The following is a 15,594-nucleotide window of genomic DNA, read 5'->3' on the forward strand; positions in this document are numbered from 1 at the left end:
GGTTCCCTCCAGGTATTGTTGGGCTAGACATCTTTAAATGAATCCAAATATTCTAAGCAGGGATGACATCGTTTTCTCTGAGTTTTAAAACCTGTTCCATCATATCTGAAACAGCTTGAAATGGTGGAAAGCTTTCAAGATCTTGCGAGAGGTTTTATGCTTTTTGTCAGAAAGGTGCCGCTTATGAATATTTTTAACTTGAGAAAGAAAGCATGAGAGCTATTTTTAATTTTATTCAAATCAGCATAGCTTGCTTTATTCAATTTACGGATGTGAGAAGTGCACACTCTGATTTTAGACTGTAGTGTGGATGAGTAAATTTAGATTCTGGAATTAATTGTATTACAGGGTTCATGATTTTTTGATGGTAATGTTTTACTCTACGTACTACAAAATGTAGCAATCCTGCCCTGCGGTTTCAGGGGCTTTCCTGCTCACTCTGCTATGTACAAGCTGGACTTCTGCTCAAAATTCGGGCCTTCGGCAACACCGAATTTAGACATCACTTAGAAAAAGTGCCTTATTCTAGGAATTCATATCAGTCACCTATGGTAATCTGTGTATCTGTCTTAGAATTTATCACCCCATAATGAGAGATCATAGGCCAGCTGAAGAGCACATTTATATGCCGCATGCAAAAGTTGCCGCTTCAATCCATGGCATTTCTAGTTAAAACTGTGCCTGAGCCCTACTCCAAGTAGAGAGTAGTGAGCTAGGTAGATAAATAATCTGTCTGGCCTGGTATTAAACAACTTCATTTGTTGCATGCCAGAAAGGTAGCTCTTCACCCGATTATTGTAAAGTTGCAAGGGTTTTTTTTTTTTAGTAGCCAGGCTGATGGAAATGCCTTGCTAATCATATGTGTTGATGCAGTTTTTTTGTTTTTCCCTGCAGGGACCCATCAATTCCCAGATGCTAGCCCAGAGGCAGAGGGAGATACTGAGCCAGCACCTGAGGCATAGGCAGATGCAGCAGCAAGTGCAGCAGCGAACGCTGATGATGCGAGGACAGAGTATGAATATGACGCCGAGTATGGTGGCCTCCGGTGGCATACCAGCAACAATGAGCAACCCGCGGATTCCCCAGGCAAATGCCCAGCAATTTCCATTTCCTCCAAACTATGGTATTGCACTTATTTCAACACCTTTCATCCATCACAATAGTCTCAACTCCTGGATCACAGCTCCTTTCCTACAGTTCTTTATATGGCTTCCAGATGAGACACACCATCTGGAATCTGGAGATACTGGGAATTGGGTTGGGGGGGGTGATGGTAGCATTTGAACTTGTTGGGATTCTCAAAATGCAATACAGTATGTTTCTGGTTTATTACAAAACTACCAAAAAAACCCCCCATTAGTTTTGCTAAAAAGTCGTATATCACAAAACAAAGTAAACTGTGAACTTTATCCCATTTCTTCAGTACCTCAAGAAAAGATTATGATATTAGTCTTCAACAGGATTTTTTTCACTGTAGTTTATGGTAGCCTTGTTTTATCCTTGTCCGAAAATGTCCCCTCAAAATAGATTCCATTACCACTGTGCTCCTAGTGAAGGCCATTCCAAGCCATTACATACTTCTGGCTGAATTGTAGTGTGCAGCATGAGTAAGAATCCTGTTGTGTTTTCCAGGAATAAATCAGCAGGCCGATCCAGGCTTCACTGGAGCTACCACTCCCCAAAGTCCGCTGATGTCCCCAAGAATGGCTCATACCCAGAGTCCCATGATACAGCAGTCTCAGGCCAATCCTGCCTACCAATCCTCTACGGAGATGAATGGATGGGCACAAGGGAATATGGGTGGAAACAGGTAGGTTTGCAACTGGGGTATGACTCACAGTATGTCCATTTTGGCCCTTGTCACATAGCTCATTCATGCATTGTTTCAGCAATCATCCTGTTGAACCTGGCCACTCACAGAGCACAGCAGTGCTGCAGACTGACACCAGAACCATTATTGGGAAAAGAGAGTGAAATATAACATGTGAATTTTATACATGTCTTATGAATTGTACATTCTCTTATGGAGCTATAGGGACATATCCAGCACTGCATAGTAGTAGCAGTAGTTGTTATTAAACTTGTATACTGTCCTTCACCCGCAAATCTCAGGGCAGTTCACAACATAAAATTACAATATAAAAACCACAAAATACATAGTGAAAATAAGGGCAACAAACCAATAATCCTCCTTCCCACAACACATTTAAAAGGGCATCAGATGTCAATCAGCCCAAGGCCTGGTTGGAGAGAAATATTATTGCCTGGCACCTAAAGGTATATCATGAAGACGTCAGCCGAAACTCCTTGGGGAGAGCATTCTACCAACAGGGAGCCATTGCAGAAAAGGCCCGTTCTTGCATTGGCCCCCTCTAGACCACTTATGCAATGGGATTTTCCCTTTCTGTCCACCCTGCAGAACAACTATGACTAGTTTACACTTTTTTCTTATGGGGTCTCTCATTACTAAGTAGGAATTTCCATGTCACCCAGTTTTCAAAAAGATCAAGTAACTACAAAAACATGCGAATTTCTGATTAGAGTTTTATTCTGCATGTTTGTAAAACCAATCCTTAATAAAATATATGTGATGTGTATTTATCAGCCATGGGCTAAAAATAAAAATCACCGTTCAATCCTTGTATATCCAATCAGAAGTCAGTCCTATTAAATTCATTGGGACTTATTTCCAGGTAGTCGTGCATAGGAGTGAAGCAAAATTTTTGAAATTATAATTATTTATTTGTAAATTATGACTTGAAATCACCCTAGACTGCTTTTTCTTCAGTTTTCTAGGATCTTGTCTGTTACAAAGACAGTGGACAACTAAACTACTTAGTCTTGCAGGGCTTTAAATTTTCTGCCTGCTGACAGATAATTAGATAGATAGATATATACACACACACATCTAGGCCACTGCATTGGTTTCTCTTGAATGAGCACGACAACTATGTTTAGATGGCCCTAAGGTTAGCTCAGAATATTTTAAGTGTCTTTGCATCTTGATGCTAAAAGATAAGTAGGAAAAGTTTCTTTTCCAATTTATTACTCTTTTAAAGATGCTATAGATCTATTTAACGCATATATTATTTTGGCAAATTGTGGGGAGAATTTTTGCAGACCTAATCATCACAAGCTGAGAAAGAAATGCATGCTTTGTGCACTGATAATCAGACTCCATTTATTGAAGGCGTCCCCACATGCACTAACCCTCTGAGGTGTTCAGGAATGTTCAAGGCCCAAAGGATGAACATCTTGATTCTGACGTGCTGGTATGTATTTCATCCCGCAGCATGTTTTCACAACAATCTCCACCACACTTTGGGCAGCAAGCAAACACCAGCATGTACAATAACAACATGAACATCAATGTATCCATGGTGACCAACACAAGCGGTATGAACAACATGAACCAGATGACAGGACAGATCAGCATGACCTCAGCAACCTCTGTGCCTACATCAGGGTTGTCCTCCATGGGTCCTGAGCAGGTGAGAATTCTCTGCCTAGTGAAATTTGTAACCAGTAGTTGATTTAATACAGCTTTCTCCAACATAAACTACCAATTTTAACATTTGCCCTGGAGACACTCCCCCTCTCACAGTAACCAACTCAAAATAGGGCAAGAGCAAAATGTGTCTAAGAATGACAGTGTAAAGAAGGGAGAGAAGTGGAGGTGAGCACATGACACAACACCTTGTATGACATGTGCCTCCTCATTCAGTCTGCTCTCTTATTTTGTTATTTTTTTGGCTAGAAAGGTGTGTGTGTCTCTGCATGTATGCATGCAGTGTTGTGGTTTATTCAAAGATGCTTTCTATTTCCCCCAGTGACTTACAAACGAGTCTTCTCCCTGCCGTAGGTTAATGATCCTGCTATGAGAGGAGGCAATCTTTTTCCAAACCAGCTACCTGGAATGGATATGATAAAGCAGGAGGGAGATGCATCACGGGTAAGAAACGGTTCACATTTTGCCTTGAATCTTTTAAGGAATAGATGCAATTTTATCCAGTTGCAAGTAATATGATTCTTCCTAAGTGGACTTCTTAGAAAACTATTCTGGCAAGTTCATTCTCAAAACTAGTCGAATGAGCCTCTTGTATGGCGCACATACATGTGCTGAGGCTTCTCTCCAAAGCTGTCCCTGTGCAAGTTGAGCATACTCCCTTTCCCTGCCCCTACAGCCTCCCCACACCCCTTCAGAATTTGCTCTGGAGGTTTAGACCTTTTGGAGCACATTTCAGGGCAGCTGCAAGGGGAAAGAGAAGGTGACATTGTGTTGTGCAAGTGGGATTCCACACAGGCAACACTGGATTCCACCAACAATCATGCATTTAACACCAGCTCAGCAAAACGCTTAAAGACAGAAGTGTCCAAAAGCAGGCAAAAGTCTACCATTTCTTTAGCAATCTGTGTTTATGTTTGACTCCTTTTTAATCATTCTTCTTTCAAAGTACCTTATGTCATATATTGACCTGAAAGTTCTCTTGTTTGCTCTTGTTTGAAGTACCCAGAAGAGTTAAATAAATAAATTATTGTTATTATTTATTTATACCCTGCCCATCTGGCTGGGTTTCCCCGGCCACTCTGGGCAGCTTCCAACAAAAGATTAAAACACAATATTTCATCAAATATTAAAAACTTCCCTAAGCAGGGCTGCCTTCAGATGTCTTCTAAAAGTCAGATAGTTGTTTATTTCTTTGACATCTGATGGGAGGGCGTTCCACAGGGCGGGCGCCACTACTGAGAAGGCCCTCTGTCTGGTTCCCTGTAACTATGCTTCTCGCAATGAGGGAACAGCCAGAAGGCCCTCGGAGCTGGACCTCAGTGTCTGGGCAGAAAGATGGGGGTGGAGACGCTCCTTCGGGTATACTGGGCTGAGGCAGTTTAGGGCTTTAAATGTCAGCACCAACACTTTGAATTGTGCTCAGAAATGTACTGGGAGCCAATGTAGGTCTTTCAGGACCGGTGTTATGTGGTGTCAGCGGCCACTCCCAGTCACCAGTCTAGCTGCCGCATTCTGGACTAGTTGTAGTTTCCGGGTCACCTTCAAAGGTAGCCCCACGTAGAGCACATTGCAGTAGTCCAAGCGGGAGATAATATGCACCACTCTGGCAAGACAGTCCATGGGCACGTAGGGTCTCAGCCTGCCTACCAGATGGAGCTGGTAGACAGCTGCCCTGGACACAGAATTGACTTGCGCCTCCATGGACAGCTGTGAGTCCAAAATGACTCCCAGGCTGTGCACCTGGTCCTTCAGAGGCACAGTTACCCCATTCAGGACCAGGGAGTCCTCCACACCTGCCCGCTCCCTGTCCCCCAAAAACAGTACATGCTCAGTTAAGCATTGCTATTAATGCTTCTTTTTCCTTTTTGGTCTTCTAGAAATATTGCTGACCCTGAAGATTGCTAATTTCTTCAACTGACTGGGTTCCCCAGCCCAGACTTCTTACCAGTTTGAAGAGCTGCATATGTTTGGTTTTGCCCCAACTGTTCTGCCAGTCGGTTCTGCTGGAGAAAGTAGAGTTTAGTGCTGCAAACGGAACAACGCCACTTGAGTGGAATCAAAACCATTGTTGGTGGAGGAGCAGCCTCTTCTTTGACAGTCTGAAGCTAGCGTACAGACAGTTGCTCAGTCTGTTCACTGCATTCACCTTAGTGCAACTTAGATCTCTCCTGCAAAGTAAATGTTGATAGCCAGTTTTCATAAACCGTGTCAGATTGAATGTATTTAAATGTATGTATTTAAGGAAAACCAACCATGCTCTCATTCTGTTCTGTTTGTAGATTTAGATCTTTATCTCTTTCTGTTTTCCTTCGCTACACAGTCTGGTGCAAAGGATTCAGTTCCATCTGGAAATAAGTGGGTTAATATTAAAACCTCCACTTTAGGAGGTGGGGCGTTAGCTGGATTACGACTCTCATAGTGCTAAATGACAAAATGTGGAGAACAGACATCTAACTGTTTTGGGGGAAAGGTATCTAATTGACTAGACATCCCATGCTAGAAAACAAAACCAGTCCATTTTGAATAGGTTTACATTTGTAAACAGGTTAAAATATCCTGTGAGAGGGCTGTTTTTAAAGTTCTTTTGGTTACTTTGAACGAAATCATGAGTCAAACCAATTTAAGTTCCCATTCAATTGATTTCAGCATCCTAAAAAATTAACTAAAGTTAGCATCCCTTTTCTCCTGCCTTCAGTTGCCCTTTCTCTGTTTCTTTTCTTACAGGATGGAGAAATGAATAACCCTCATTGTATCCCTAGGTTTGTTACCTGAGTTCTAGGTTGCCGGTAACTAGTTGCTGAATAATCATTTTAAATAAGGGTGCATCTTTTGGTGATGGAAGTGGCAGGATTGAGGCATAAAAAAATCAGAACTTAAAGGCATCTGATGTAAATGATAAAACTTAATTTTTCCCCCATCTCCACAACTGGGGAAAATAATGACTTAAGCTATGGCAGATATCACTACAGAGTTAACCATCATGTGTTCTAATTATTTTGAAGCAGCGGGGACTGAGGACATTTTGTAAGGTACATAAAAACCAGTTTCTATGTAAACAAGCAATAATTTAAGTTGAAGACTTTAGTGTTTTAATTGTATAATTTTGTGAGGTATACATGTTGTGGAGTTGATTTCCAAATGAGGTACTTCAGTATTAAATTAGATATCTTCATAGCTATGTGTGTCTCCTGGGGAAAAAAGTGTTTTGTAAAGGATCACAATGCCTTGATTAGACCTAATTTGTAGGCTTGAAACTTCATTTTCTAAACCTTGCGATTCTGCTCATAAAGTCATTTATCTAACCTTATATTATATGCAGCCACTGTAGGAGCCAATTCTTGACTTTTTTGTATGTTTATATTCTTTCTTAATGAATCTTAGAAAAACTGTTGTTCAGCAGGCCACTGCTTAAGGTGGTTTTACTCTTACCTGCTATGGTTCCAGTAATGTTTTAGTATAAGCTGGCATCAGTTTCTGTGGACTTAAAATACCAGGAAGCTGGTTGTTTTCGACCTCCTGTTTCTCTCTTCCCCACAATCCACACACTTTCATACCTGGACTCAAAATTTTGGATGTTACTTAAAATGCAATGCATTTTATATTATCTCAATCATCATTCATGTATTTGGGAGAAGGTTTGTTAACCTTGAAATCTTGTTTGCTTGTGATGAGGGTTAAAATATACAAAGAATCTGACTTTCATAGAGTGCTAAGACAAAAAATAAGTTAAGGAATATATAGAATTCATTTCAAACCATTTGTTTCCTGTTGAGTGGCTCTCCTGTTACACTGGGAGAAACTGCACTTCTGAGCAGTCACCCACCACTTTGTCGGTTAAACTCAAAAGTAGCTATTCAGACAACTGAGCCATCTGGTGGAAATCTATGATATGTCAGCCCTGAGCTCCATAACATTAAGAAAAGTTTTTTAATATTAATAGTAAAATTATGTCTGGATTAAAATTTGATCATTTTTAACCTCTAGGTTTTGGATTAAATATTTTACCTTTGAAATATTCTCTCTCAAAACATTTTTAATTTTAAAAAGTAGGCAAATAAGTAATTTTTAACTTGAGCCAGTTCAGAATATTTCTTCGCTTGCCCATATTTAGTTGAATTTTAAAATAAGTGGTTATATCCATCAGAAAATTTATTGGGGTCAATGAACTGAAAACAATGAGTAGGCATTTTCTGGTTATGTTAATCATGCTAGAGACAAAGGTAACCATGCCAAATTAATTTCTTTTTTATAATCAGTGTTTCTAATTCCATACACAGTAAAATTGATAGCGATAGCAATTGGATTTTATGCTGGAACATAATCAGTGTTCTCTTATAATAAGTGTGAAGGACTTAAGAGGTCTTAATTTTTTTAAAAAAATACACATATATAACCACATGGCATAGGGGGTTGGACTAGATGTCCCTTGATGGTCCCCCCCCCCCAACTCTACAATTATATGAAAGCTCCATTCAACCAAATTCAGGTAAAGTGCTATCAGTGAAGTTGATATTTTTCAACATCTAACAGTCAATCAAAGATTTTTTAAAAATGGGGGCCCCACCCGTCCATTAGTCTATATTAACTGAAAGCAATGTTTTTGCCATTTATATAAAGCATTTTTAATCTATGTGGGTTTTCTTTCTTTTTTTACAAAAAGGAGTTCATATGGGCTTAACACAAGAAAAAGGTGGTTCAGCTCTACTTGCAAAACCCAAAGATACACAATCAGTTTTGAAATGCAACTTAAGCCATTAATTGTTGGTGTGAATTTAAAGTTTTCTAGTATTTGTATGGTAGTATTGCTACCTAAGAGCAAAAGCATTCTCTGCACAAAAGAAAAATTACTGTAGTGGCTTTGGTTTTTAATTAGAATTTTCTCCCTGGTGTTTCTTTGTAGACTAAAACAAAATCTTTTTAGTTTCTTTCTACAGGTAAAGCTATGTGCAAGAACCTCAAAATGCTAAAATCTAGCATAATGCCTTAGATCTGTTTTTAAGTCTTGTATATTCCTACATAGCTGTCTGATGTATTATATTTGTATAGTGAATTGTGTACAATTTTGAAATAAGCGCATCATCACTTAGCTTTCAGTCGTTGAATAGAGATGATGGACACATTTCTTCAAGCATTGATTCTTATTTTTTTTCTTTTGTCATTTGTGGGTTTTATTTGTACAGTTCCTCATGAAGTTGCATCTGAGATGTGTATGAGTGTGTGTATATGAAAAGATTATACGAGGGTAAAACTAAGCAATATATAAACTATGGTTCTTCAGGAGAAAGCTTACAGTGTTTTCAGGTTGTGATTTATTTTCAAGACTGAGTTGACTCTGAACATCACTTTGTTCACCTGCATTGATGTTTGTATTTCTAGTGTGAGCAGTTTATGCAAAGGTAGATATATTCAGAGAAATTTTAAATACATTTATGCAAGTTAATATTGCTTTGCTGATGCTATTTGCTTATTTGATGTTAAATAATGCTATTGTAAATAAAGAATTCTGTTATTGCATCATTTAATAAATTTTAATGCCTTCGGGTTTTACATGGCTTTAGACATAGCAACATTTCTTCTGTTGTGCCATTTGTGCGTGCAAAAAGTTGTGCCAGCAGAGTCACAGCATCCCAGTTGGTAGATGGCTCTGAGTTGAATTAAGACAGCAGGCTTCTTCATTGGTCCTCTCAATGTACTGTCTCTAGAGCTGGCATGCTTAAGTCATTCCAGTAATGGACTCTTTAATGCCTGGGTTCAAGTGCAATTAGCACAGCCAGCCATACTAAATGTGTATACCTTGGAAACCTGTGGGCAAAATCTGACCGTTTGCTTGATAAATGATCCTACTAACCAGTGTTCCCTCTCACCTGTGGTCTCATGCAGTACAGGATGAGCAGCAAAAACTGAGGGGAATGTGTATGTGTGAACTTGCCTATCACTTCTGGGCTATTAAAAAGCAGTGAGGGGTGAGCCCATGCATTCCCCCCACTATTCCTTTGAGGACAACTACAGCTAAGAGGATTGCACTGGCTTTGAGTGCTGCATTGGAGTAGGGTGGGTGGGTGGTGGAAGAGAGACACAACTTTCAATAAATGCAGGGCTTAAAAAAAAAGAGGCTATAGAAGAACTTGACCCACTATGCAAGCCCTTTTTCCATTACTATTTTAACATTAGTTTCTCAGTTGCTACCTGAGCCATCTTAAAGAGCCTGTATAATGTAAACTGGTTGCAAGAAACACTTGGAAAACCCCAACAACTTCTATGGATTATAGCATAGCATTATAGCGCCGTAAGAACCACTCCTACACACAAGCCCAGCATATCAGGGCCCCCAATGGTACTATATCTTTTGCTGAGGAAAACTATGACACAGAAAGGATTGTTAAGTGGTGGGAAATAACTCTTCTGTGTGGCATACAAACAGATACACATTTCTGGGGAGGTATTGCAGCCAAATAGCGCTGCTTAAACTTTGTTGCAGAATAGACTCTATTCTCATTTGCTTTTTCTTTGAGACACAGGAAGTTGCTTTATACCAAGTCAGACCTCTGCTTCGTTTAGCTCAGCATTGTCTACACTGACTGTAGCTCTCCAGATTTGTAGAAGAGAAGGGTTCCCAGAATCATAGAATCATAAAGGTTGGAAGGGACCCTTAGGATCCTCTAGTCCAACCCTCTGCAATACAGGGATATGCAGCTGTCCCTTATGGGGATCATGGCTGCAACTTTGGCATAACCAACACCATACTCTGACCAACAGAGCTATCTAGCTGCCAACTAGATAGCAGGAGATGCCAGGGATTGAACCTGGAAACTCCTGCATACAAAGCCAGGTGCTGGGCTACTGCGCACAGGATCCTTTCCTAAATAAAGACCTCCCCATCTTTTCGGCACCACCACACCTTACTACATTTCTTTGTGTCACCCAGTGAAATTGACGGACAGATTTAAGTGCAAGGGTTGATATTTCGATTTTTGGCAGATTGAAAATAATTTTATTCTGGGTTTCATTAGCTATATGCTCACTGAAGAGTATACTGAATTTTCTGGGCTATCTGCTGTGCTGCTACATAGACCTGAGTTACATGCTGCCTATCATTCTGAACAGTGGAGCATATCAGGAGAGACCACCACCACCTTTGACTGATTCTCCCACTTGTTCTGTACCTCAGTAGCAAGTTGGTTTTTCTTCGGCAGGTGCTTTTACCTCTCAGTCGACTACATTTGGGGGCTAATGGAAGTTATTTCTAATATCCTTTTGAAGCCTCCTCTTAAGTGGTCACTGGTGTCATTGGGGCAGGCAGCCTTCAGCAAAAATCGAAGGAGGGCCTCCAAATTCAAAAGGGCTAGTTTTCCATATCTTGAAGTAAGTAGAGTAAACACATTGATATCTAACAGGGCATTGCTCCTGTTTTCAAAATTCATTCCAAACTGTTCCCAACTATGATTGCTCTGAAAGGAAACTTATCAGACACTGATCACTCTGCACGGGAGGCACTTCAGGCTATAATATATCTATAGCCTCATTCTTTGGCAATGCACAGTCATTTTGTTGACCTGCTTTCAGCTTTGTACTTATCCTAGGTTTCAAGCCAAACGGGAAGAACCAAAATGGCAAGTCCCAAGTATTGCTAGTCTGGCAACTATTCTAAGTACCACATGCACCAGAAAGCCAAGGCTACATCATCAAACCCCACTGGAAAGGAATGAAGCTCCCTACCTGATGACAAATCAATTTTAAAAATTCTGAGGAAAACTGCTACTTAACCCCAAGAGGTGGGACTAACCACACAAAGCAAAATTGGGGGTAAGGAGCAGGGAAACCACTGCAGAACAAAACCACAAAGACAAAGGTGGTGTCAGAGAGCAGCTTCAGATGACCCACTGAGCACTTTCAGCCTTTCGCTTTCTCCATCAGTGGGAATGGAAAGTAAGCCACAGGAATGGCATTCACATCTATCACTATCTAGATGGCATTCTGTAGCAGGTGTGTCTGAAAGTACAAATAACACCAAATAAGCTCACACTAATGTTTTATTGCCAACTGGAAAAAAGACTTGGGTGCAGGTTATCTAGCATCTAGATTCAGTTTTTTACTTGAAATTCTTTCTTTCTGACAGAGTGATTAAAGTGGTTGTCCATCAATAGGAACTACTCAGCATGGTCAGAATTGAAACCTTGCACAACCTTTGGAGCTCAGTGGTCTCATATACTGAAAGGATGGTTTGGCCTGCAAAGTCAACCTTCTGGGTGCTAAACAGACTGTGCTTGAAAGGGGAACTGCTATTTCTTGGGATACAGCTTGGGCAGGGGGTTTTTTTCTCCATTGGTGAAGGATGTGAATAATGGGAAGATCCCCTTTGTGGTCTCCACCAGGAGCTGATCTTAGTTCTGCATATGCAATGCACTTTTATCCATGCATGCATGCATGCATGTGTGTGTGTGTGTGTGTGTGTATTTTATATATATATATATATATATATATATATATATATATATATATATCACCTTCCCACTTTGTCCAGTGGGGCTTACTCCTTTGTAAACCACTTCCCATGAAACACTGGTAATTGTAGCTCTGAGATGAATAGGTTCCCAGGATTCTTTGGGGAAAGCCATGCTAGTTTAAAGTACTGTGTTGCTGCTTTAAATGTATAGTGCCTAAGGAAATCAAAGTAAAGAACGGCGCACCTTCCTCCCAGGCTTTGTTGTCGGGGAAAACATTGCCAATTATCAAGAACTAACCGAGGAGACCATGTTCATCCTAAAGACATGCAGCTGCAAATAGCTCCCTCTAGTGTCAGTGGAATATATTTGCACGCAAGGCAATATTTCAGACAAAGTTAAGTCAACCGTCTCCTGACTGTATAAGAAACAACTATCGCTGCTCAGGCACCCCAAGAGCGTTGCAGCAGCACCAGGTACCGCCTTGACCACAGTTCTTGTCCTATTAAACATTTCGCACTTACCCGAAGACCCGAGGGATCCGATACTGATTCTGGCATGATGAGTAATGCACGTATGTGGGGGAAGAATCTGCCCCCAGCGCATGCTTGGGCGAACCTGGGTTGCAGCCTGCCGCCAGCTCACGACCAACATCCACTTCTGGACTATCTTTGCACTCTGTTCCACCTTGCTTTGGGCAGCAAGTCCCTTTTCCTTTGTTTCCCCTTCTTTCTGTCCCTTTCACTCTCCCTCGAAAACTTTGTTGAGATCTGCCGGAGAGATAGCTTTGGAGGGGGCTGCATGAAGAAACCGAACAGGCGTCGCGGCGAAGAAAAAACTAGGAGACCAGAATTTTCGCAGCTCCGGAAGTTCAGCAGGGAATGTGGGAGCGCAGGCAAGCTGTGCGCCTTCGCTTGCTCCCCTTCGTTTCTCTTTGCCGCTGGAGCCCTGGCTGCATCCTGCACGGGGGTCCTTTTTCCAGAGCGAAACCCAAAGCGCCAGTCTCTTTTCTCTGCCCAATTGCAAGCTACTAGCAGGCATACACAGCCGGGCACACGCAGCCGACGCTTACACCCCTTCGGTTGATCTCTTTGAAACCAAAGTCAGATTGGCTATAGGACTCTGGTAGCCCTTGCCCATTCCTTGACCGCAGTGCAGACTTTAAAGCACGTTTAAAGGGTTGCTGCCCTTTCAGGGTTGTATAAACCGTTGCGGTGAGTTGGAAGCGATGCTCCGCCTCCGCGGATGCTGGCTTTCTTTCTTTCTTCTCTCTTCTCTCCGGTTTGTCTTATCCCGGAGACCAAGCCTTCCTTAACAGATCTTACATAGAAGATCCCCTGAACGGAGGAGCTGTGCTCTTCGCTTCCTCCTCCCCACTTTTTAAAAAAAGTTGTATTTATTATATTGCACGTCGAAGGTGCGAAGCGCAATACTTGGAGCAGGGTGGCCAGTTGCAAAAGAGGACCAGGCACCCGCACTTTTGAGAATTGCGTAGAATAAGAGGGAGGCTTCCGTGGAGACAGCTTGGTGCGCGAGCTGCTCCTGCAGAAATTAATCTAAGTTGACGATTCTGGAGGAGTCCTGACAGCGCTAGTTGGATGTCCCATGGACATTCATTGGGGCCCTGCCTTTCCTTCAGTTTCTCTCCCCCCCCCCCCCCGTTTGTAATAATGTTATCACAAGTGAACGTGTCGCTAAAATATAGCCTACCGGCAAGAGAATAATTCATTGTTGATAGCAAGCATTGTGCATGTGTGTGGTTTTTTTAAAAATTAAATTCATTCTAGCTATTAAAATGCATGTAATTGGCTCCCTCCAAGTAAGCGTACATGGAAACGGGCGGTGCATAGTATACCATGGATAGTAATAAATATTTCAGCGACTTGGTAGTGTACAGAAATCTCTTCTCCACAGAGAGATCTCCAGGATACATTAAAAAAAAATTATTCAAACAACTACATTTCCAAAAGCAGAGCAGCCTGATCAATGTTTTTTGACTGCATGATTTGAGAGTACTATGAAAAGAAGTTGAATAGGGGATCTAAACAGTTCTTAAAAGGACGGGTTTCGACAGAAAAACAACATTTAAAAAATCTCAGTGCATCTCATGGAGTGCTGCTCTAAAGGGCAGTGGGAAAATGGGGGTAAGAAATTGACATTGGCTTTCAAAACACCCAAAGTTTATAGCAAACATTTCGGGCGTGCCACTAATAGCTCTTTGGAAACTCTTTCCCGCTGTTGGTGTGCCCTTGTGAAAGTAACTTAGGCCGGGTTGTAGCTGACATCATACTCGGAGTAAACCTACTGGATTCAATGGATTTTAGTCCACATTTATTTCTACTCTTAATATGACCTAAATACAACTCCTTAGTCTTTAAATGCTCTTGTATCACATCTTTGTTTGATTGATGGCAATGCGGGGGGGGGGGGTTGATTTTTTGATGCCAACCTTCCTGCGTCTTTGTCTCATTGTGGAAAAAGTGGCTGGCCTCCCTAGTCCAAAGTTTCTGAGCCGCATTTTGAGACTATCACACGCCATTGCTCACAGCTGCCGCCCTAACACATTTGTATGTGTAGAAGAGTTTCTGTTCTTAATGGGCAACGCTCCCTAACGTGATTTCTCCTAATTTTTCCATGACTGTGAACACACCCAAAGCTGATGGGCATTGCCATTAAAATGATGCACGTGCGCCACATCTTGTGATCAGTTATGCGTGGTGCGGCTTATCTGCACCCCGCCCCAATGTTTTATTCAAGTTGGGGGTGAAAATTACAATGCAAAAGAAAACCTTTTCGCTTTATCTCCCTTGTCCCTTAGTTTCATTCACGTTATAACCGACATCAGTTACATCATCAAAGGTTCTCTTACCTTTGCAAGTTTCGCCAGAGGGCTGCGAAATTTGGAGGCCGTTGGTGTTTTTTATTAAATTGATAGGGCTTCCTGTCGCTCTGTCATTTTCGGTTGAAACCAGAGATGAGCCAAGATGAAATGGACAAAGACTTCCTGGACCCTTTAAGGAACAATAGGGAAAACGTAGGCTGTAAATGGTCGCAAAGCACATTAAAAGTCGGGGAATTCTCTTGACAGTTCGTAAAACGCTTAAAAATGCGCGCGTGTTCTTTCTCTTTAAGAAAAAAGCCTCCAATATTTTATCCTGGGCAAACTGATCTATGATTCCAGCCTACCCTCCAGTTATATAATTCTGAAAGGGAGGGATGTAAATTGGGGGGGGGGGGTGTTCTTATTACCTCAACCTGATTCACACGTGAGTGCTTGTGCTACCGGGAGGAAGGCTAAGGAAAATGGGGAGGAACACAATTAACAGTTGTGTTAATTTCAGCAGGTGTAGTAGGTCACGTGGCAAACTATCTCTAATAAAATCCCGTCTTCTACAGCTCCGCCTCCTTTCTTCCATCTGGCTACACTAGCAGCTGCTGGTAGGTATCTGTGCGTTTTCTCAAACTCAGATGTTCGTAGGGAGAAAAGGGAGAAAACAAGAAGCGCTTCCACGGCCACCTTCCTTTGGAGAATCTCCCGGCAGCTCCTCCTATTCAATAAAGCCCCTTTTGCAACATTAAAAGTAGATCAGACAAGTTGGAGGCGGGTGCGGGGGAATTAAGGGGGACAGAACGCGCTTGGGACTT

General features: G+C 41.6%; 1 protein-coding gene across 24 annotated transcripts in view; it reads left to right on the forward strand.

The window, feature by feature from the left end:
* NCOA2 (nuclear receptor coactivator 2) overlaps positions 1-9,060 on the forward strand; it is a 129,077-nt gene extending 120,017 nt beyond the window's left edge. For 23 of the 24 annotated variants that reach the window (XM_083450906.1, XM_083450914.1, XM_083450917.1 and 20 more), the window contains 5 exons: positions 895-1,123; positions 1,633-1,810; positions 3,293-3,491; positions 3,863-3,952; positions 5,386-9,060. In XM_083450906.1, coding sequence (XP_083307032.1) covers positions 895-1,123; positions 1,633-1,810; positions 3,293-3,491; positions 3,863-3,952; positions 5,386-5,397 — 708 coding nt within the window. In that variant the 3' untranslated portion in view covers positions 5,398-9,060. Of the gene's footprint in view, positions 1-894; positions 1,124-1,632; positions 1,811-3,292; positions 3,492-3,862; positions 4,084-4,906 lie in introns of all 24 variants that reach the window. The other variant, XR_014513868.1, reaches the window with a different exon arrangement.
* Positions 9,061-15,594: the final 6,534 nt, after the last annotated feature.

The sequence above is a fragment of the Podarcis tiliguerta genome (genome assembly GCF_965153285.1).
Source record: "Podarcis tiliguerta genome assembly, chromosome: 7".
Lineage (NCBI taxonomy): Eukaryota > Metazoa > Chordata > Lepidosauria > Squamata > Lacertidae > Podarcis > Podarcis tiliguerta.